This window comes from Hipposideros armiger, unplaced genomic scaffold (assembly GCF_001890085.2).
Source record: "Hipposideros armiger isolate ML-2016 unplaced genomic scaffold, ASM189008v1 scaffold_287, whole genome shotgun sequence".
Classification (NCBI taxonomy): domain Eukaryota; kingdom Metazoa; phylum Chordata; class Mammalia; order Chiroptera; family Hipposideridae; genus Hipposideros; species Hipposideros armiger.
In genome coordinates, this window is record NW_017731637.1 from 1,389,840 (window position 1) to 1,414,935 (window position 25,096).

General features: G+C 36.9%; 1 protein-coding gene across 9 annotated transcripts in view; it reads right to left on the minus strand.

Moving 5' to 3' along the window:
* Positions 1 to 25,096, minus strand: part of ZC3H13 (zinc finger CCCH-type containing 13) — a 102,834-nt gene that overhangs the window by 31,157 nt on the left and 46,581 nt on the right. For all 9 annotated transcript variants that reach the window (XM_019658699.1, XM_019658691.1, XM_019658698.1 and 6 more), the window contains 2 exons: positions 4,224 to 4,534; positions 1,144 to 1,608 (listed from right to left, as the gene is read on the minus strand). In XM_019658699.1, coding sequence (XP_019514244.1) covers positions 1,144 to 1,608; positions 4,224 to 4,534 — 776 coding nt within the window. The remainder of the gene's footprint in view (positions 1 to 1,143; positions 1,609 to 4,223; positions 4,535 to 25,096) is intronic.

Genomic DNA, 25,096 nt, shown 5'->3' on the forward strand with positions numbered 1-25,096 from the left:
GATATAGAGATATAGATATCTCTCTCTCTCTCTCTCTCTCTCTCTCTCTCTCTCTCTCTCTCCCCTTTTGTACCTTTGAAATTTTGAACCATGTGAATGCATGATTAAAAAAAAGAATGTTTTAAAGTACCATTTACACCAGCAACAAAAATGCTACCCAGGAATAAAAGATGTACCAGACCTTAATATAAAAAGTTACAGATTCATCAATTTAATTCATTTGAAATAAAAATTTAAGTTTTTCATAAAATTAAAACAAAACAAAACTCATTTTGCAAATGTATATGAAAAACAAAGCACCAAGAAAAGCCAAGACAACTATAAAGGAGAAGGTGAGGGGCCTTTAGCCTAATGTGAAGTTGTAATATTGACCAAGACACACCAGCAGCCCAATGGAAAGAATAAGAACAGTCAGACTGTGCAGCAGTGTTTGGGGGAAGGAAAGAGAAAGAGGTAGAGGAAGAGGGAGGTCAAAGGTAATTCAGTCCAAGCAGTTTGGAGATAATCAAATTCATTTAGGTAGGTAGGTATTGGGTATGGCAAATGCTTTTTTAGGGGAAGGTAAGAAAATTGGCTCAAGGCCCTGATATGTGATTATTTGAGGTGGTTTGAAGCAAGCACAAATACTGAAGAATATACAAATCAGTCATTTCTGATACCATCAATTTTGAAAGCCTACCATTTAAATTTCACTTTAATGATCATTTTATTATATACATATCTATATATCTACGTGTGTGTGTGTGTGTATATATATATATATATCTGTGTATATGTTTGTGTATGTATACATATACACACACATATATGTTTATTAGAAATTACTTCCTATGACTCTACTTTTTTGTCTGATGGTAATTTTCTTAGTGTTCCATATTCATCAAGATTATAGGCATGACTGGATATATAATTCAATGAGGGAGTCTATGTCAGGCCCTTATCTTTTGCTACTTTAGCTCATAATTTTTATTTGGAACTTATAGGGAAAATCACAAATTCAATTAATTGAAAATTACTTTGACAAAATAACAATAATCAATGAAAAAATAATATATTTAGAAAAGAAATCTGAGGAGACACAAGATTTAATAATTTCTAAATGGACATACAAGACACAGTTCATTGACAAGTCAAAAACCTTACCCTTTTCAGGTAACTCTGGACCTCTCCCCCTACTTCTGCCCATCCGGTCATTCCTAATTTCGCTTCGAGACTCATTTCTGGAATCATTCCTTATTTCAGTACGAGAGCTTTCTTCTCTCAAATGGTTTCTGCCATAACTTCGGGATTCTTCCTGATATGAATCCTCCTTTCGATGAGCATCTCGACTTTCCCGGTCCCTGTAGTCATGAGCATCACGAGTAGAGCGAGACTCTCTGGGATCACGGCTCTCCTTGGTATCTCTGCTATAATCTCTCATGTCCCTGGAGTCCCGAATGTCTCTGGAGTCTCTTAGTTCCCTCCGGTCTCTAGCATCCCTGGCATCTCTCCGATCCCGACCATCTCGAGGTTCTCTGTCTTCTCTGTGGTCTCTAGAAGAGCTCTGATCCTGTTCATACTCACGTTCTTCTCTTGTGTCCTTTTCTCTATCCCTTTTGCCTCTAGTCTCTGTAATTCAATTGTGGAAATCAAATGTAATTCTTTTCACAAAATTTTGGGAAACTAGACAATATATTTAATACCGAGATTTTAAAATTTTATTTCAATGATAATTCATGTTCTTTGCAGGAAATAAAAAGAGAAAATATGGTCAAATAAAACAATTAAATCCTTTCAAAAGCTAAAATTCCAAAGGTAATTTTATAAACACTAGGATAATTATGTTCTTATTGGATAAACTTTGAACATGATCTTCCCCACCCCAATTTACCCATACTTCTATCTTAAACCACTAAAACAAGTTGACCTCATATCATTGATGGCTTTCTTTTTAGAAACCACTTTTAGTTCTAGTTACACAGTGCCATCTCTACCTAATATTAGGCCAGACTAGGCCACATGTGACCACCTCAAATGGAGTTAAGCACTTGAGAGTGGCCTACAGTTAGCAGGCTGGCTAGCAGAGAGACACTGTTATCCTCTTTTCTTGAGCTATTTAATGGAATTACACTCCTCCATCTCTAAAGCGTTCTCAACTTAAAGCATTTTGTAAGATTTTTAGAAAACTAAAAAGGTACTTTTAGTTAAAAAGCTGGAATGAACCTCACTGATTATTTAATACAAACTTGTCACTATATAAATAAAATAGAGGCCCAGAAATTAAATGGCCTAGTCAACTCCATACAATTTCCATGAACTCCAAATTCATGGGCATTTACAAAGATCAGAAACTATTCTTTAGATATGCCTAAAATATGCATACATTGATTACAGAATAAATCTGATATGAAGTCAAATAATTAATAAGAGAACCTCAAAGAACAAATACTGCCTTTTTAATTAGTGTCCTTCCTCAGTTGCTCTTATACTCTGGAATTGTCTCAAGATCTGAGGCTGTTTTAGCCACTGTAGCAGCTTTATGGCTTTACACATTGTAAAGTTACCTCCTTCTTGCTTTGTCTCCAGTGCCTAGGTCCACAGACTTTCTCAAGTACCCAAACATCTAGTATCCACAAACCCCCTAGATTCTCACACCAATAACCTATCTGCCCTGCCAATTACTTTGTCCATGTGCCTATATCCATAAATGCCATTTAAGGACAAAACCAGTAGGCAAGGATGTGATGTCTTCATATCTTCCTGTGAATACCTATTACTTCTAGTCCTCCTCCAATACCAACAGTGCCTAACAATATGTTCACTTAATACCAGATCCTTTTTTCATGATGCCCCATCTCTTTTTACAAATCCATCTAGTTAATATATTTTGTTCTTTACCTACCTCCCCATTCTTCTACTAAAATTATTCTTATTTCAGAAAATGACATCTAAATAGAAAGGAACAAACATCTGCTACACTTCTTCCTCCTTACAAAGAACCTAAACAGATATGGTTTCTTATTAAAAGTTTTCCTGTAACATAAGCTACTCTTACCACAAAAAAGCAATCCTAAAAGACTCAACACTCTATACTACTTCCCTTCATTAGTATGTTTAATAGTTATGTTTTGAAATAATAAAGAATTTTCATTCAGTAAGTAGTCACTAAATGAACATATATTCCTGGTCAACTCTAGCTGCTAAATATCTTATTAAAATAAAATTAATAGGTATGAGAGAATTTTCCCATCTTAACAATGTTCCACAGATACTGTTGTGCTGATCTGATTCCAAAATGATGTATACAAGGCATAATTGTATAAAATAAGTGCTCTTTCTGGTCCCTACCTATGCATCCATCATTTTCTTGAATAAAAGAATTTGGTTAATTATTGCACCATTGATAGGAAAGAGAGTAAGTTCAACATGTTTCATAGGAGGCTGCTGTACTATACTCACAGGCGTATAAAATGCATATTAAACCGACATGTTATTGCAAATAAGCAAATATTTCCTGAGTACCCATTATGTTCAAAAACTAACTCAGGAGAAGTTGGGAAAAAAAAACCTGTGAAGGTAAATAAACAAAGACAAGAGTCCTTAAACAAGAAGTACGGAAAGAGGTAAGAGATAATAAGACTGTATTTCTAGGTAATAACAGCATCTCAGCTTGAATAGAGAGTAGCAAATCCAAAGTTAACTGAATTCTCAGGGATCTAGAAAGGAAAACTGCTTTGCATACTTGTTTCTTGAGTAAAACCTGGAAAACTGATTACTTGGTTTGCAATGACTTTCTGAAATTTTCCCACAGCCCTCACCTCTTTATCAAAACCCATTTTCAAACTCTGCCCCCTGGTTTGCTGCTTTTCTTTCCTTCACCTCTTTTTTTTGTTGTTTGTTTGTTTTTTTAAAGAATTAACTAAGCAATTAGAAGGATGCTCTAAGAATAAGACAGTCAAAAATTTCTAGAACTTGAGAGCATTTAAGTAAAACTTCTTAAAGAAAGCACCAACTTAGTATACACATAAATGCCTACTTACACATATTTTAATAGCTTACATTTGCTGTGTCATTAAGCACCTCCTGTGGCCCTCAGAACTCTCCTTTGTGTGTTAGGGAAGATTTAATATAACACAGTTCTCTCCTATTCCTTGTAATAACAATAAACCTGAATGTCCAAGTTTTAAATAAAGAAAACATCTACTTACATAACTAAAACAATCAAGATAAAGTACAGTGCATACCTTCCCTCCTTTCATGACGACGATCATGAGATTGTGAAGTTCGTTCATGATCATGCCTCCCTTTCTCTCGCATGGGAGAGCGATGTCTTGGGGGACTTTGCTTTCTCTGAGGAGAAGATAGCGAATGTGAAGGATAAGGTGACGCAGAGCGTCTTAAAGGTGGAGTTATTGTCCTCTGATAAGATGGTGAAGGAGTTCTTTTTCGACGAGGAGAAAGAGAATGCCTTTGAATAGATGATCCTGATTGTGAGGAAGATGAGTGATGTCTAGAAGATATAGGAGAATGATGCTGTCCTGCAGGCGAAGTAGACCTATAAGAAAAAACAACATCAGTAAAAGACATGTTCAAGAGCCTTCATTTCTAGCCAAAGGAAAATCTTTTTTAAAAACAAACAAACAAATGAATGTAAAAGTTAAAGCTAAAAGTGTAATTCCAGGATAAATTTTAATTCACAATGCTATAAAATAGTAAGTGAATTTTTAAAGACTTGATTGATTTTTAAGTTAGCTTGAGTCAACAGTTCTAATTGAGATATGCACTGCCTTTCTCCCAAGCTTTGACTCTAAGGCACACTTCCTTTTACTGGTACCATCCTCCCTGAGCACAGATGGTCTTAACCTTACTTAAAGTATGGAATTCACTCTTATCAGAGACAGTCTCTGAAGAAAAAACATACTTGTAAGATCTAGATAGAAAGCGGCTGTAAGAATGCCTGTCATTCAAGGCAATGGGAAAAGGGAAAACCTATCACCAGCTAAGCCAAACCTAAAAGTCCGCTTTGCCTGGGCTGACACTTAGAATGGGGCAAGAATGTCAGAGTTAAGGAAAGAACGTACTGTCTACACAGTTTTTATTTTAAATAAACTTTTTTTCACTCTTGGGCAGCACAAACAGATTTAGTTCCTAGGTCTTGATTTAACTAAGGCATTTTCCAATCCCTTCAAATCTTCTTTCACCAATGCCAGAAGAACATACCGTATTTGCCGGCGTATAAGACGATTTTTTGGCCCTGAAAAATATGCCTCCAAGTGGGGGGTCGTCTTATACGCCAGGTACACTTCAGATAGACTGCCCATAGTGCTTGCCCCGTGCCATAGTGGCCTCCCGATGCCCGCCCACTTCATTCCACATACCTTTCAGGCATCAGCAGCGCTGCTGGGTGTATGCTCGGCTGTTATGCGATTTTGCTGTTATGCGATTTTACCACACTCGCAAAATCGCACACAGCCGACCATATAACAAACTCTGTATTTTGAGTGGAAATGTTAGGGGGTCGTCTTATACGCCGAGTCGTCTTATACACCGGCAAATACGGTACATAGAGTCTCATGAAGCACATCCTGAATCACTCCTACAATCTGCTGTGTCCTGGGCCCTCTCCACAATTAATATGCAAAACGTGTGCGTAATGCAGAGCTGGAATACACACATTTGTGCAATAACTAAAAACAGGACTGTTTAAAAAATAACATTCTAAACATCACATACCCAGATAAATACATTATTCCGAGCAATCATTTCAAGGGCTAGGTATTTGTTCAAAAAAATTCTGGAGTCTAATCAAAGATTTTAGAATTCCTCAGTGCCTATAATAAATATGTTTTAATATCCACAACGGTGGCAGAATCATTGTCAATCCTAAATCAGGGTTTTTCAACCTTGAAACTACTGACATTTTGTATTCAGTAATTCTTTGTGGTGGGGGACTGTCCATGTTTGGCAGGATCTCTATCCATTAGAAGCCAGTACATTTCCTTCCCAACCCCATTCATGACAATAAAAATTATTCCAGGGCCGGCGGAGTGGCACGCTGGTTAAGAACTGGCTTGGGATGCCAGAGGGCCCCAGTTCGGATCCCACATATAAGGGCCAGTGACACTGCCCTCCACAGCTAAGATGCTGAACAACAGCTCAACCTGGAGCTGGGCTACCCTGAGTCACCGGTGAAGGCATAGGCTGCAGCCTCTGTGGCAGTGGATTGCCATGGGCTACCGTGTGCAGCCAGCGTGAGCGGCCAGCAGCCGCAGTGAGCGGCCATCCAGAAGCCGGCGACTGATCTGTCTCACCCGGGAAGAGCGCAATGATGGTGCCAACATGGGCCAGTGAAGCAACGTCCTCCACAACTAGACTGAAGAACAAAACGACAGCAACTTGTCTGTTCCCCTTCCCCGAATTCCCCAGCACTGTTCCCCTCCCCCAATTCCCTAGTGAAAATCTTAAAAAAAAAAAAAGTATTCCAGAAACTGCCAAATGTCCCCAGGGAGGCAAAATCACCCGTGGTTGAGAACCACTGCCCTAAACTATGTTGTTATAAATGATACCTTGGTAGACCTTTTACCAATCAATATTAAGATTAAATCTGTAAAAGAAGTTTCTGAATCAGGAAAGCAATACAATATATGAGAAAGGATTTTCTAAAATAAGGATTCAAGCAAATAAACAAAAACATCTCTTGAATAGTTTAATAAAAAAAAAAGCTAACTAGAACATTACATTCACCTAGACATTCTAGTTATCTGTGATTCCACTAAACTACCATGCTTTTAATAAAAATTGTTATTCCTTTATCACAGAAAAAATTAAGCGCTAACTACTATAACTTAATAGACTCTACATATTTACTTATAGTACAAGTAGAAATGCTCAGTGGGTCTTACCCAAATTTGGAAAACCATTTATGATCAGTGGCAATTCAAATGCATCCCACTGAACAAAAAAATCATTAAAAGACTGAGAATTAGAATGACTACTGTTTGGTGCTTTCTAATTTCAATTTTATCAGGTTCTAGTCAACTTGAAAATATCTAAATTGATAAAATCAAGAATGTGGCTCTCCACTGAACTGACATTTTGGTTAATTTTGAGTTTATTTTTGGGATATACTCAAAATTGTTTCAAGAATGTCTACAATACCCTTTGGTGATTAGTTCACAGAACTTAAAAAATTCAATAGTTTATAATACTATCTTTAAAAAACACTTTATAGTTCAATCACATTTCTATTCAAATTTGGTCTCTATAGCATGGAAGAAAAAACTTCAGTTCAAGTTCAGGATAATCGAGTTATAGTATTAAGGTCAGAGCACCAATGTGTTGTCAAGTTATGGCTTCAGCATTTTAACTATTTTTCTTCTTATCCTCCAGGGAAAAAAAGATTTAAGAACATTATTGATTTAATTTAAGCATCTGTTATGGATTGAATGTTTATGTCTCCCCAAATTTTCATGATGAAACCCCAACTCCCATGATGTATTTGGAGGTGAGGCCTTTGGGAATAATTATTGGGTCATCGGGAAAGTCATGAGTGTTTTCCTATGTTTTTCAATGCAAAAATGCATCACGACTTTCCCAGGACCCAATAGATTTAGATGGTCCTGTGGGTGGGGCTCCCATGATTGGATTAATTTCCTTATAACATAAGGAAGAGTCCAGAGCTTGGCCGCTCAGGGGTGCACGCATGAATGCGCTCTCTCTTCCATGTGAGGACACAGTGAGAAGACAGCTGTCTATGAATCCATAAATGGGCCTTCACCAGGAGCCACATCTGCCTACACTTGGACTTTGGACTTCAGCCTCTAGACCTGTGAGAAATAAACGTCTGTTGTTTAACCCACCCAACCCATGGTACTTTTGTAATAGCAGCCCAAGTTGGCTAAGACAGTTCTTTACATTCTCCTGTTAACTATTCTTTTAAGTCTGATGACTGAAGAACAGTGTAAAGAGAGAGAATGCTACTAAAACAAGATGGATCAATTTATGGATGTGAGCCTGACTAGACCTAGAACTATGTTCATTCTGTATATATAAAAAGTATAACTTTAAGTAATAAAACCATCTTGAAATCTGACTATAAGTATTAGTACTTTGACTTCTAGATTATTCCAGAGATATGCAGTATTAAAATACATTTCCATTTAGAATAACAGTAATTTCAAATTAACTAGTCTTATACTCTAGAATTGGCTGGTTTCTTATTTGAGAGAGAAAAAAAAGAAGTGACATTTGAAATTCAAATAAAGAAAAAGGGAAAGTTTAGTGCACAAAGAGAACTTCAATACCTTAAAACAGGTATCTCTATACTGTCAGCAAGAGCACTGTGATTTATAACACATGGGGAAAGATAATCTTTAGCCTGACTTGGTTCCCATCAGAAGCTTTTTAATGCTGCCATAATTAGGAAATGATGTAGAATGAGAATTTCCAGGTATATTTCATTTGGGGGAAAAATGTGAAAGGTTAAGAAATTAAAAAAGAAAAATTCCTTATTCAAGATGCAAGTAATTTCACCTACAAACCAAAAAGTTTACCCTAGACTTTCTTAAAATTAGCAACACCAACTTTTCTTTCAATAGTTTTTATTTCTCAAACATGAAAATATGCTTAATGTAACTAACATTCATAATTCAACTGTTAAAATCATCATGCAAAATGTATACTTTAAAAAATAAATGGAGTATGGACACTATTAAAATCAACTCTAACATAATCATGATGATAATACCAATAACAATAGCAGGTAACACATATATTGCTACTATCTACATGACATTGTTTTAAGTGCTTTACATATATTAACTCATTTCATGTTTATGACAACAACCCTATGAGGTAACTGAGGCAGAGGACTGAAAACCAGTCTGCCTTAACTACAGGGTCTAGGAGTAGACTACCAACAACAAAGCAAGGCAATTTCAGCTACTTAGTATTACAAAGTCTACAAAGCAGGGTAATGAAATAGAAACTGTTAGTTCCAAAAAACAAAAAAAGTTTTCCAGGTTGTCAGGGGGGCTACTTCAGGTTGCTTGCTAAGGAAAGGGCCTTTAAAGGGATGATGATATTTGAGCCAAGAGCTGAAAATGTGAGGGAAGAACTTTCTGTGCGGAGGGCTCAGCAACCACCAAGGAGGCAGGAGGGATTACAATACATAAGAAGAACAGAAAGAAGACAAGTACAGCTTACGAGAGAGGGTCAGAGAGTAGGCAGGGACCGGATGACATGAAGTCTTCTAGGTCATGATAAGCGTCTGGTTTCATTCTAAGCAGGAAGGAAATCACTGGAGAGTTTTAGGCAGGGAAGTGTCATTTAAAATCTGGCAAGATCTTACTTGCCTAATCAATATGAAGATGGAGAAAGAAAATGCTCCTGTGTGATGATATGTTTTAGTGGCTTGCTGTCCCTTTGGAACATGATAAATACTCCCTGAATGGGAATAATTTCTGAGTAATAACGGAAACAGGAGAACACTTTTGCTTGTGGGACTCTTTTGAAAGATATCTCAGCCAAAAATATATATATAATAATACACTTGTAAAACATTTGATTCAAGCAAACTAAAAAGTTCTAGGTGATACAAGTAAATCTAAGATAAGAACTAATTATTTGGTTAGATTTCATTTTTGCATTTATGTAGAAATGAAGCAATTTCAAAAATGTGAAGAACATTAAGATAACCCCTAAACCAACACATCCTCCAATGCTATTCAAAGCCCCAAATATTTACTATTTAAATAATTTTTTAGAATCTGGTTAAGAAGCCTTACACAGACTTGCTCAACCACATGACTTAGCTAAAAACTGTACCTACCATTGTGATTAAGAGCCAGAAGAGACAAGTTGCTGGTATCCCTGGTACACGAGGAGATTGTTTTTAAGCTTTAGGAGTAAGAATGTCAGTATTCCAAATGCAATTCCAGAAACAACACATACCAGCATAACACGAATTAAGACAACTGGCTCCTATTCTCTGCCTTGTGGAGCAAGTTAAAGTTATTACTTCCTCCTGGGAAAGGAATGGGTGGTGAGATGAAGGAGAGGACCAGACCATGCCAAGACACAACACGATCCAGTCCTGGGAAAGAGGGAAGTGAAAAATGGATCTCAAGCCCTGGTCCAATTTCCCAGATCCAACATTTCCTCAGCTCAGGCCAATAAAATGGGTGCCAAATTGTTGGGGGGAGGGGTTCTTGAAATCCCTGCCACTGTCCTGGAAGTCCTATCAAGTCACAGGTCATTTAACTGTCAGTAAAAAATTACCACCAGATGGCACCACACAACACCCAGATTTGGATGGATTTTGATAGTGCAGCTGGGCATCTCACCACATTCAGCACAACCTCGCATTTTTACTGGAATGAATTTTTGGCCTCCATTTACCATGTTCCATGTTATGCATTTCTGATTAGATCAATTATTGGAATAGAATTAAATTTCCCAACAACCTCGTGCTACTGAAAACCTCCCTGAAACTGCCTGAGAACAATTTTCCTTTCAAATCTCTAATTCCACCAAGCATGTTGGACAAGGATTAAACTTCCCAACAACCTCCTGCTACTGAAAACCTCCCTGAAACTGCTTCAGAACAATTTTCCTTTCAAGTCTCTAATTCCACCAAGCATGTTGGACAAAGGGTAAAAAAAGTACAACTTTTAGGGACATAAATGCCACACTATATTTTGGCTCAATAATTTTTCCCAATATCACATCTACAAATGAGAGCTCAAGCATTGATCAATTAGACTAAATGTGAAAGGCTTTTTTATTTCCTAATGCAATTGAGTTGTTTTGATATTTATAAAACTCATTTTTAATACAAGTCTACCACAAATCTAGTGTATTATAAAATTATGTTCAGCTATAACACACATTTCTTAAGTGTTTTAATTTTATATCCCTAGCCTAAATTAGCATTCACATGAAAACACTTTTTAGGTCTACAGACAGGGCTCAGCTAAATGCAGAAAAAAAGACGATGCCTTAAACAAACAATTCCCAACCTGAATACAAAGGTTCCATTTTAATATTAAAAGGTTTGTATAGGGCCGGCCGAGTGGCGCGATGGTTAAGAACTCGCTTGGGACGCCAGAGGGCCCCGGTTCGGATCCCACATGTGAGGGTCAGTGACACTGCCCTCCACAGCTAAGATGCTGAACAACAACTCAACCTGGAGCTGGGCTGCCATGAGTCGCCGGCGACGGCGTGGGCTGCAGTCCCTGTGGCAGTGGATTGCCATGGGCTACCGTGTGTGGCCAGCAGCCAGCGTGAGCGGCCAGCAGCCGCAGTGAGCGGCCGTCCAGAAGCCGGCGACTGATCTGCCTCGCCAGAGAAGAGCGCAATGATGGTGTTAACTTGGGCCAGTGAAGCAACGTCCTCCACAACTAGATTGAAGAACAAAAAACGACAGCAACTTGTCTGTTCCCCTTCCCCCAATTCCCCAGCACTGTTCCCATCCCCCCAATTCCCCAATAAAAATCTTTAAAAAAAAAAAAAAAAAAAAAAGGTTTGTATAGCCTTCACGATATTTGTGTTAATATCCACTAATTGATAAAATATTATAAAGGATACTACAAATTCAACAATGCTTTTAAAATTTGTACTTTAAAATTACATTATTCTCCTTTTTCTCTTTTAGGTGTGATGCTGGCATAGTGATTATATGTTTTTAAGTGTCCTTCTTTCTTGAAAAGATATACTAAAATACCATATATGAATGAAATGATAAAATATCCAGGATATGCTTCAAAATAATACTGGAAGGGGGAAGAGGAAACAAGATGGATAGAAGAGAATCCTTATACTATTTTATTTCTACGTGTGTTAAACGTTCCATAATAGTAATGTTAATGTAACATTTTTTCCATCCTCTGTATACAACCAAGCAACTTTAGTACATACTTATTCAAGAAACTATCAATTCAAATGCTTGGTCTACACATGGGTTCCTCCCCATCCTATGGTTCATGGCCACAGGATGAAATTCACCAGTCCAAACCATGGTATCTGAACACGAATGGTAAATACTGAATAAATCAAAGAATGACTCCAACAGATAATATTCTTTGTCAAAGGTCTGAAACATCCTGATTTTAATTATTTTAATAAATGGATGTGATCACTAAAAGGAAATAAGACTGTCTATTTGTCAGTAATTTGCTTATTCCACTAAGCTGAAGTCAAAGCCAACAAGCTTTAAATGACCACATCTGTTTTTCAAATCTGGAAAAGATTCATGCAGGTATTTGAACTCCTATCAAGAAGTAGATTTCCATATTTAGGTAATAATAATGAAGTGGTTTCTTAAAAAACAAACACACAAAGAAAACCCCCCAAAAACTACCTATGCTCTTAATACTATCTTCTCATTTAACCACAAAATTCTGTAACCTAGCATTTTAACTAAAACATACTATGCATCAGTAAAACCATAATTAACCAAATATCCAGCAGAAGTAAGAAATTGCTAGCTAACTTCTCTGATTAACTACTATCCATAAAGTTTTTGTTTGCTTAAACCCTTGATATATTGGTTAAATTTCCTGATTCAGCAAAGTACATAGGATACAGATTTTACTGATAAAGATATTACAGGCTCACTGAAACATCATTGTAAATATCCACTTTAGGATTACCTCGATGTAATAGGTTAGGAATACTGATTCCCCTCATAAGTGACTTTCTGACTAAATATCCCATTTGAACTTTCCTGTGAGTTACATCTCCTCTAAAACAAATTCCAGAATAAAAATGATTTAGTAGAGTTCCAAGTAATTAAGATTTTCTATACAAAGTAGGTAATGAAAGTTTATTTTTAAAAAATATGGGAAATTGCTGCGTTAAAATAAATCCATTAGGCTTTATTTTTTTAAAGATTTTTATTGGGGAATTGGGGTATAGGAACAGCGCTAGGGAATTGGGGAAGGGTAGCCCATGGCAAACCCACTGCAGCAGGGGCTGCAGCCCATGCCGTTGCCGGCGACTCACAGCAGCCCAGCTCCAGGTCAAGCTGCTGTTCAGCATCTTAGCTGTAGAGGGCAGTGTCACTGGCCCTCATATGTGGGATCCGAACCGGGGCCCTCTGGCGTCCCAAGCCAGCTCTTAAACAACGTGCCACTTGGCCGGCCCTCATTAGGGTTTTTAATAAACAAGTGGTATTCAGGTTTTGAGCAATATTAGATAAATAAATCATAGCTGAGTAGTGTCTACTGGTCAAAATGAAAAACACTAATAAAAGCATTTCTATAATAACTGTGGCGTCCAAAATATTTACTTAAAAGCAACTACAGGGCCAGCCGAGTGGCACGTTGGTTAAGGGCTGGCTTGGGATGCCAGCTCTAAGCAGCAGCGCCCCTGTTCGGATCCCACATGAATGCCAGTTACACTGCCCTCTACAGCTAAGATGGTGAACAACAGCTCAACCTGTAGCTGGGCTGCCATAAGCTACCGTGTGTGGCCGGCAGCCAGCGTTGAGTGGCTGGCAGCTGGTGTGAGCTGCCAAGAGCCGCCGTGAGTGGCCATCCAGAGGCCGGCGACTGATCTGCCTCACCCGGGAAGAGCACAATGATAATACCAACATGGGCCAGTGAAGTAACGTCCTCCATAACAAGACTGAAGAACAAAAGGACAGCAACTTGTCTGTTCCCCTTCCCCCGATTCCCCAGTGCTATTCCCATCCTTCAATTCCCCAATAAAAAAAAATCTAAAAAAAAAAAACCAAAAGCAAAACAAAACGGTAAGATTTTAAAAAAAAAATGCAACTACATGATAGAATTTAGTGTTATACAAATTAACAAATATTTTGGGAACAGAGTATATTCCTAACAAAGTTAATGTGGCTAATGAAGGACTGGGGGGGAAAGTACTCAAACCGTGGATGCTAGATCAGTGACAGAGGCCTAAAGAATAATTAAGAATTCTTAAAAATTTTTAAGAGGGGGTAAATAATACATTTTTCTGTGAAGCTATGGGTACTCTTCCCCTCACCAAAACACACAAAGGCAAACTTTTACCCACAAATTAAGAAATCTGCAGACCCCTAAAATCCACCAATGGATCTCAGGTTAACAGCCCCGATCTAGAAGTCTGTAGAATGGAGACACAGAAGACAGGGACTTAAAGTCACAGAATCATGTGGTTTTTGTTGCATCATCTGTCCTACGTGTATGCATACTCTTCTAGTAAACTAAATAAGGAACCATCTCTTACAAAATATATGCAATCCCCTATATTAAATAGGCCTAGTAAGTCGGTCTTACTTGGAAGGAATAAAAAAAAATCCATATTCAGAACGGTAATTTTACATACACGTAATTACTGTCTTACTTCCACCTATAGTAACAAAGCTTCTCATTTAACCATTACTGACAACATTTTTGTTCACTGCTGCATGACCAGCTTTTAGAACAGTGACTACTACACAGTAGATATTCAATAACTGTTGAATGAACAATGAATTAATTGGCATACAGTAAGTCCTCATTTAACATCGTTGATAGGTTCTTTGACTTTAAGTAAAACAATGTAATCAAAACCAATTTTATTGTAGGCTAATTGATATAAACAAGAGTTTAGTTCCTCCAGCATCTCATCAATGTTATAATGAAATGATGTTGAACAAAATGACATTATTCAAGGACTTGTTTGCTTTTACTTAAGCAGAACATATTTGATAACTAAATCACTCCTAAATAAGCCCCTTATAACATCTAAATTAATTTTAAAGGGCGATTGTCTCCAAAAGGAATTTAGATGCTAACCATTACATACTGAAATTAGTGAAAAAGATTCTTAATATAGTGTTTGGTTTTAGAATCAATACATTCTTTATTCACAGTAATGGAAATAAAATAAAAATAACAGATCCACCTTAAAATATCCTGAAAATTAAAAATTAATTCCTCTAATCAAAATGCCCTTTTTCAAATTTGTCAAATATGGCTTTAGAACTCCAGTGCAAGTCAGGTACCCAGTCCTTCAGTGCTCCTAGCTCAGTGCTTCATTTCCTTAGACAAAAGAATAAACCAAGTTCATAGTTTTTTATATACTGACAGGTGAGTTGTAGGCATACCTTGCTGCTCCTGGTAGAAACAGCTAGAAAGAAAAACTGGAAAATGAAGAATCAACCTATGTAATACTCAATTCCTCATAATACAAAACGTGTTACCATTTCAATCCAGGGACCACCTCTCATAGATTTCTGGGTCAAAATAACAAAACAAGAGCACCAAGAACCATCAGAAAAGAATAAAGATTTCTTAAAATGTAAGTCAACAATAACATTTAACATAATTTATATCTGATTTGCAAGTTATTTTCAAAAACATACCTACTGGATTGAATAAAATACAGAGTATATTTTAGGAAATATATTCAAGAATTGTGGGTGCTCCAGTTAACCATTTTCTTACTGTTCCAGTAAGGCACAATGTTGCTAGATACTAGTAACAGCTGACAGAATCATTCTGGTTCTTCTAAGTCACCACAGGGGGAAAAAAAAACAAAATTGATTCATCTAAATAAGTTAGACAAGATCTCTTATCCAGAAAAAGAAAGTACTAAGTTTATTACCAAAATAAGTTTTTAGGAAAAGACTGGGTTTTTGTTGAACTTATAAAGTTATAGTAACTGCTTACTGGGTAAATAATTTATCCTGAATAATATTACAAATACCAGTTCACAGGGCTTTCCACATAAAGGGCCAGATCACACTACTTTTACTCTAATGACCTTGTTACTTAATAACCCGAGTAGAAATGGCATCACACAAGTGTAGCAGAGATTGCAATGACCTATCTCATCACCTATTTTCTCCTTGCTGTTTAGTAACGCCAATTTTACTTGGGTGAGCTATACTCTCAGCTAAAGGCTTACATTTCTAAGACTCCCTCATAGCTAGATGTAGCCATGTGACTAAATTCTGGCCAAGAGGATGTAAGAGGAAATAGTGTGTTAGACTTCTAGGAAGATTAAGGTTCTCTTCCCTTCATTTTATCTGCTGCTGGAATATGTATACAAAGGCTAAAACATCAGCAATCATATTTAATCATGAGATAACCCTAAAAAAGGAAGCACGAACAAGCAAGAAATACAGTACCTGGATCATCAATGACTTTGTGAAACAGTGTATCAGTCTTGGACTGCCTCCCTCTGAGCTTCTTAAATGAGAGACTAAATCCCAATTTATGGTTCCCAACCATTGCTGAACACTAGAATCACCCAGTGAGCTTTTAAAAATCTGGACACGGAGGTGCCTCCCATGCTAAATTAGACTATCTGGGGATTGGAAGCAGGCATCAATACATTTTAGACTCTCAGGTGATTCCAATGTACAGCAAAGTTTGGGCACTGTTGTTTAATATACTCCCCCCCCCCCGACCTTCCCTGCCAAATTGAGTCCTTATTTCTAACACCTGATTTTAAATCTGATGCTGAGTATCAGTTAGTAAACAGTACAAAATTTAGAAAAAACTAAGAAATTTTATGGCTACATTCTATTAAGTGTATAGTTTAAGTGAAAACCTGTAAATGGAAAGGCATTTTTTAAATATTACTGCACTGTAATTTATTATTAAAGTAGAAAAACCTTGCTAAAAAAAGCTTTATTTCATTTACTCTTCACCTCAACCCTATAAGGCCATATCATGCGTATGTTACAGCTAAATAAATGGAGGCTCAGAGAAAACAACTTATTCAGGGTCTCACATCAAGTAACTGGCAGAGCCAAGATACAAGTTCCTATCTGTGTAAACTCAAGGCTTGTGCATTTTCCATTACACTGTAACTCAAAAAGGGAAGCAACCGAAGGTCTTCTAAGAGTTAATTTTTTTCTTGATGAAATATGAATTTCATGAAAGAATTTGAAAACTAATTTTAAAAAATTAAGAAGGAAAAAGAATCCCTATCAAATTTGCAGGCATTTCATAAAACTTGTGAACCGGAAAAATATTATCTCAAAGTTGATTTTTACAAAAAGTATATTTACTGGTTTTGAAAACAGACCTTTAAGAAGTACTAATTTTAGAGTAGAAAAAAGTTGGTTTACGAGGAAGAATTTATTAAAAATACACAGGCTCTAAACTAGTCAATGCAGGACATAAACTCTAAATTTTTTAAATAATTACTGAACTTCAAAATAAACATTTTCAGAAGGGTCTCAGCTCTTTCATTAGCCAGCTTTCTTATATTTGTATCAGAAAGTTAAATAGTTTATCAACAGACAAAATGTCAGTAAGGAAACAGAATTTGAATAACGCTATAGGTCAACTGGACCCAACAGAACACGTCACCAAACCATAGCAGAAAATATATTCTTCTCAAGTGCACATGAAACATTCTCCAGGACAGATCACATTTTAGGTCACAAAACAAATCCTAACAAATTAAAAAAGATGGAAATCATACAAAGTATCTTTTCTGATCACAATGAAACAAAACTTGAAATCAATAGCACAAGAAAACCTGAAAAATACACAAATATGTGGAAATTAAACAACATACTCTTCATTGATGAGTCAAAAAGGGATGTCACAAGGGGAATCAGAAAATATGAGACAAATGAAAATTAAAAAAAATACCAAAACTTGAGATGCAGCGAAAGCAGTGCTAAAAGGAAACTTTATAGATAATAATGCATTCATTAAAATCAGAAAGTTCTGAAATCAACAACTTAACTTTATACCTTAAAAATTACAAAAAGAACAAATGAAATTCAAAGTTAGCAGAAGGAAAGGAATAATAGATTAGAGACAGAAATAAAGAATTAAAAAAAACAATGAAAATAATCAACAAAACTAAATTGGATTTTTTAAAAGATCAAAAAAACAGACAAATTCTTAGCTAAATTGAAAAAAATAAGGCTTAAATAACTAAAATCAGGAGAGAAGGGTCAATACAACTGATGCCACAGGGGGGAAAAAAGGGAAGTGAATACCATGAACAACTATATGCCAAAAAATTGGCTGGCCTAGAAATAATGGATAAATTCCTAGAAACACACAACCATCCTAGATTGAATCATTAAGCAACAAAAAATCTGAATAGACTTAACAAATATGGATATTGAATCAGTAATTAAAAACTTCCCAACAAAGACAAGCCCAGGACCAGAATTCACTTGAGAATTCTATCAAACATTTAAAGGATTAACACTAATCCTCCGGAACTGTCAAAAAAACTGAAGAGAAGGGAACATTTCCAAGCTCATTTTATGAGGGCAGTATTACCCTGGTATCAAAGCAAGACAAAAATACTACAAGAAAACTACATACCAATATTCCTGATGAACACTGATACAAAAATCCTCAACAAACAGCAAACCAAATTCAACAACACATTAAAAAGATTATACACCATGACAAAATGGAATTTATTCCTAAAATGCAAAGATGGTTCAACATAAGAAAATCAATGTACTATATTCCACATTAACAGAATAAAGAGGAAAAAAACATGATTATCTCAACAGATAGATATAGAAAAATAACTGACAAAATTCAGAACTTTTTTATGATAAAAACATCATAAACTAAGAACAGAAAGACACTATCTTAATATAACAAAGGCCATTTATGAAAAACCCATAGGAAACATCACATTCAATGGTAAAAGATCAACAACTTTTCCTCTAAGATCAGGAACAAGGCAAGGATGCCCATTTTCACCACTTCTATTCAACATAGTATTGGAAGTTCTAGCCAGAGCAATTAAGCAAGAAAAATAAATAAAAGGCATCCAAATTGGAAAAAAAGAAGTAAAATTATGGCCATTTGCAGATGGCATGAGCTTCTATGTAGAAAACGCTATAGATTCCACACAAAAAAGAAAAACGGTTAGAATAAATAAATTTAGCAAAGTTGCAGGGTACAAAATCAACATGCAAAAATCAGTTGTGTTTCTATATACTAATAAACAATCTGAAAAGGAAATTAACAATTCCATTTGTAATAGCATAAAAAGTAATACTTTGGAATAAACCTAACCAAGTTGTTCAAAGACTTGTATAATGAAAACTACAAAACATTGCTGAAAGAAATTAAAGAAGATATAAATAAATGGAAATACATTCTATACTCATGGATTATAAGACTTAATAATAAGATGCCCATACTATCCAAAGGACCTACAGATTTGACAGAATCGCTATCAAAATCCCAATGGCATTTTTTTCAATGTTTTTTCTTCTTTTATTATTAGTTTCAGGTGTACAAAAAACATAATGATTAGACATTTACAACCCACACAAAATGATAATCCCAACAAGCCTACCATGACCCATTTGACGCAGTACATAGTTATTACAATACCATTGACTATATTCTCTATGCTGTACTTTACATCCCGTGACTATACATATATATGTATATATATATATATATATAAATACATAAATTATAGTTGACATTCAATGTTATTTTATATTAGTTTCAGATGTACAGAGCAATGATTAGGCACTTACATAACTTATGAAGTGATCTCCACGATAAGTCTAGTATCCATCTGATATCATACATAGTTTTTACAACATTATTGACTATATTCCCCATACTGTAATTTACATCCCCATGACTATTTTGTAACTACCAATTTGCACTTCCTAATCCCTTCACCTTTTTCACCCATTCCCCCAACCCCTCTCATCTAGCAACCATCAGTTTGTTCTCTGTATCTACCAGTCTATTTGTTTTGTTTGTTCATTTGCTCTGTTCTTTGATTCCACATATTAGTGAGATCATATGGTATTTGTTCTTCTCAGTCTGACTTCATTTAACATAATATCTTCTAGGTCCACCCATGTTGTTGCAAATGGTAATATTTCTTTTTTTTTAATGGCAGAGTAATACTCCATCATATAAATGTACCATCATTTCTTTATCCAATCTTCTATTGATGGGCATTTTAGTTGTTTTCATAGCTTGTGAATAGTGATGCAGTAAACATAGGGGTGCATACATTTTTTTGAATTAGTGCTTTGGATTTCTTTGGATAAATACCCAGGAATGGAATTGCTGGGTCATAAGGTAGTACCATTTGTAATTTTTTGAAAAAACTTTATATTGTTTACCATAGTGGCTGCGACAATTTGTATTCCCACAAACAGTGCACAAAGGTTCCCTTTTCTACACATCCTTGCCAACACTTATTGTTTGGTGATTTATTGATGTAAGCCATGCTGTCAGGAGTGAGGTGGTATCTCGTTTTTATTTGCATTTCTCTGAAGATTAGTGACATTGAGCATCTTTTCATGTGTACTGGCCATCTGTATGCCCTCTTTGGAGAAATGTCTATTCAGGTCCTCTGCCCATTTTTTAACTGTTTGCTTCTTCAGTGTTGAGTTTGAGGTTTTTTTTTTTTCGTTATTTTAAAATAAATTTTAGATATTAACTCCTTAGCAGATCTATCATTGGCAAATATCTTTTCTTATCTGTAGGATGTCTTTTCATTTGGTTGAATGGTTTCCTTTGAAAACTTTTCAGTTTGATGTAGTCCCATTTGTTTATTTTTTCTTTTGTTTCCCTTGCCTGAGGGGATGTATCAGTAAAAATCTTACTAAGGGTAGTGTCTGAGAGTTTACTTCCTATATTTTCTTCTAAGAGTTTTATGGTTTTGGGACTTAAATTTAAGTCTTTAATCCATTTTGAGCTTATTCTTGTATATGGCATAAGAGGTAGTCCAGTTTCATTTTTTTGCATGTATCTGTTCAGTTTTCCCAGCACCATTTATTAAATAAACTGTCCTTACCCCAATGTAAATTCTTGTTTCCTTTGTCATAGATTGAATAACCATAAAGGCATGAATTTATTTCTGGGCTATTCTGTTTTATTGATCTATGTGTCTGTTTTTATGCCAATACCATGCTGTTTGATTAGTATAGCCTTGTAGTATAATTTGATATCAGGTAGTATATGATACCTCCAGCTTTGTTCTTCTTTCTCAGTATTGCCACAGTTATTTGGGGTCTTTTATGGTTCCATATCAATTTTAGGATTATTTATTCTAGTTCCATGCAAAACACCATTGGTATTTTGATAAGGATTGCACTGAATCTATACACTGGTTTGGGTAGTATGGGTATTTTAACACATTGAGGACGGAGCATTTAAATATATAAACGCAAATCTGTGTCACCGGTTCACAATGTGTTAACTATATTAATTTTTCTATCCATGAGCATGGTATATGTTTTCATTTATTTGTATCTTTTTAAATTTCTCTCTTCAATGTCTTAAAATTTCTGAGCACAGGTCTTCTACTTCCTTGGTTAAATTTACTCCTATTTTTTTTTATGCAATTTTAAATGGGATTTTATTTCTTTTTTTAAGACTTTTATTGGGGAATTGGGGGATGGGAACAGTGCTGGGGAATTCGGGGAAGGGGAACAGACAAGTTGCTGTCCTTTCGTTCTTCAGTCTAGCTGTGGAGGATGTTGCTTCACTGGCCCAAGTTGGCACCATCATTGCATTCTTCCCAGGCAAGGCAGATCAGTCGCCAGCTTCTGGACGGCCGCTCATGGCGGCTGCTGGCCGCTCACGCTGGCTGCTGGCTACACACGGTAGCCCATGGCAACCCACCTGCCACAGGGGCTGCAGCCTACACCGTCGCCGGCGACTCATGGCAGCCCAGCTCCAGGTCAAGCTGTTCTTCAGCATCTTGGCTGTAGAAAGTGCAGTTTCACTGGCCCTCATATGTGGGATCCGACCCGGGGCCCTCTGGCTTCCCAAGTTAGCTCTTAACCAATGTGCCACTTGGCCGGTCCCCTTATTTCTCTTTTTGATAGTTCATTACTGATGTATAGAAATGCAACTGATTTCTGAATATTAATTTTGTATCCTGCTACTTCACTGAATTCATTTATCAGCTGTAATAGTTTTTTGGTGGAATCTTTGGAGTTCTCTCTGTATAGTATCATGTCATCTGCAAATAATGACACTTTTACTTCCTCCTTTCCCATTTGGATGCCCTTTATTTCTTTGTCTTGTCTGAATGTTGTGGGCTAGAACTTCCAGTACTATGCTGAATAAAAGTGGCAAAAGTAGGGGGCTGTCCAAGTAGCTCAGTGGGTTACAAGTGCAAGCTCTGAGCAACAGGGTTGCCGGTTTGATTCCCACATGGGCCAGTGAGTTGCACCCAAGCTGAGCTGCCGCTGAGCTGCCAACAGGTAGCAGGATGGCTCAGCTGGTGGGAGCACGTGCTCCTAACAACAAGGTTTCCGGTTCAACTCCCGCATGGGACTGTGGGCTACACCCACCCACACCTAAGATTGAACACGGCACCTTGAGCTGAGATGCCCTACGGGTGGCCGGATACCTCAGTGGTTAGAGCGTGTGCTCTTAGCAACAAGGTTTCCGGTTCAACTCCCACATGAGATGGTGGGCTATGCCCACCCGCAACTAAGATTGAACACGGCACCTTGAGCTGAGCGGCTACAAGCTGCCCACAGGGGTGCCGGATGGTTACTAGACTTGGAGCTGATCTAGCTGCACCCTCCATAACTAAGACTTGGCTGTCCCCCTTCCCCAATTCCCCAACACTGTTCTCCTTCCCCAATTAAAAAAAAAAAAAATCTTTAAAAAAAAAAAAAAGTGGTGAAAGTAGGCATCATTGTCTTGTTCCTGATCTTAAGGGGAATGTTTTTAGCTTTTCCCCACTGAGTATATTAGCTGTGGGTTTGTCATCTATGGCCTTTATTATGTTGAGATATGTTCCCTATATTCCCACTTTGCTCAGTTTTTATCATAAATGTATACTGGATTTTGTCAAATGCTTTTTCTGCATCTATTGATAACCATATGATTTTTATTTTTCATTTTGTTTATATGGTGTCTCAATAGCATTTTTGCAAAAATATAAACATTCATTCCATAAGTTTATATGAAATTTCAAAGGACCCTAAATAGCCAAAATAATTTTGAAAAGAATCAAGTGAGAGGACTCATCTTTCCTGATTTCAAAATGTATTACAAAGCTTCAGTAATCAAAACAATGTGATACTAGCATAAAGACAAACAGACCAAATAAGTAGAATAGAGAACCCAGAAATAAATCCTTGCATATATGGTCAAATGATCTTCAATATGGGTGCCAAGATCACTCAATGGGGAAAGGACAGTCTTTTCAAAAAACAGTGCTGGAAAAACTATTGGGTTGTCAGAAAAGTCATGACATATTTTTTTCTGTTTTTCGTTGCAAAAATGCGTCATGACTTTTCCAACAACCCAATAGTTATCTACATGCAAAAAAATGAAGTTGGACCCATATCTTACATTATAAACAAAAATCAATTGAAAAGGGATTAAAGGGCCGGCCGAGTGGCACATTGGGTAAGAGCTGGCTTGAGACGCCAGCTCTGAGAAGCAGGGCCCCAGTTCGGATCCCACATTAGGGCCAGTGACGCTGTGCCCTCTACAGCTAACATGGTGAACAACAGCTCGACCTGGAGCTGGGCTGCCGTAAATGACCAGTGACAGTGTAGGCTGCAGTGGGCTGCCATAAGATACCATGAGTGGCCGGCAGCCGGCATGAGCAGCTGGTAGCCAGCATGAGCTGCCAAGAACCGCCGTGAGCAGCTGTCCAGTGGCCAGTGACCGATTTGCCACAAGCGGGAAGAGTGCATGATCACAATACCAACATGGGCCAGTGAAGCAACATCCTCCACAACTAGACTGAAGAACAAAAGGACAGCAACTTGTCTGTTCCCCTCCCCCAATTCCCCAATAAAATCTAAAAAAAAAAAGAAGAAGCAATTAAAGACCTACATGTAATATCTAAAACTATAAAACACCTACAGGAAAATATAGGTGGAAATCTTCATGACACTGGAGTTGTCAATGATTTCTTGGATATAATACCAAAAGCACAGGCAACAAAAACAAAAATAGAAAACTGGGACTACAACTAACTTAAAAACTTGTGCATCAAAGGACACTATCAACAGAGTAAAAAGGCAACCTATAAAAAGTAGAAAATATTTTCAAATCATGTATCTGATAAGGTATTAATATCTAGAATATGTAATAGATTCCTACAACTCAACAAGAGTTAAATAATTAGAAAATAGGAAAAGACTTAAATAGGCTTTACTCCAAAGATAACATACAAATGGCCAACAAGCATATGAAAAGATGCCTCAACATCACTAATCACCAATGCAAGGCAAACCAAAATAAGGTGTCATCTTATACTTATTAGGACAGCTACTATCCAAGAAACAGAAAAGAGCTACCAAATGATCCAGCAATTCCACTTCTGAATGTATGAGTATATCCAAAAGAACTGCAAGAAGGGTCTTGAAGAGATACTTGTACACTCATGTGCATAATAGCACTATTTACAATAGCCAAGAGGTGGAAGCAACCCATATGTCCATTGATAGATGAATGGATAAACAAAATGTGGTAATATACAGATGATGGAATATCATTCAGCTTTAATATCATTCAGGAAGGCGAGGACCGGCCGAGTGGCTCAGCTGGTTAAGAGCTTGCTCAAGAGTCTGAGCTCTGAGCAACAGCGGTTCGATGCCCGGCCCAAGCTGAGCTGCCAACAGGGGGCAGGATGGCTCAGCTAAAAAAAAACCCCCCCAAAAACGAAGGCAATCCCGTCACACGCTACAACATGGATTAATTGTGAACACATTATGCTAAGTAAAATAAACCAATCACAAAAAGAAAAAATGATTCCATTTATATGAGGTATCTAAAATAAATTCATAGAAAAGAAAAGGATGGTAGTTACTAGAGGATGGGGAGCTGGGAGAGGAAAAGGGATTGGTTTGTTGGGTACAGAGTTTCAGATTTATGAGATGAAAAAGTTCTGGCAATCTGTTTCGTGACAATGTGAACAGACTTAACATTACTTAACTGTACACTTAAAAATGGTTAAGATTGGAAATTTTGTTTCTTTTCTTTTTTTTTTAAGCTGAGCCATTCAGCTCAGTGGCAGCTCAGCTCGGGCTGGGACTCGAACCGCTGTTGATCAGAGCTCTAGCTCTTGAGTGAGCTCAACCAACTGAACCACTCGGCCGGCACCGGAAATTTTGTTTCTTTAATCACAATAAAAAAATTTTTAAGGGCTGGCCGAGTGGCGCGATGGTTAAGAACTCGCT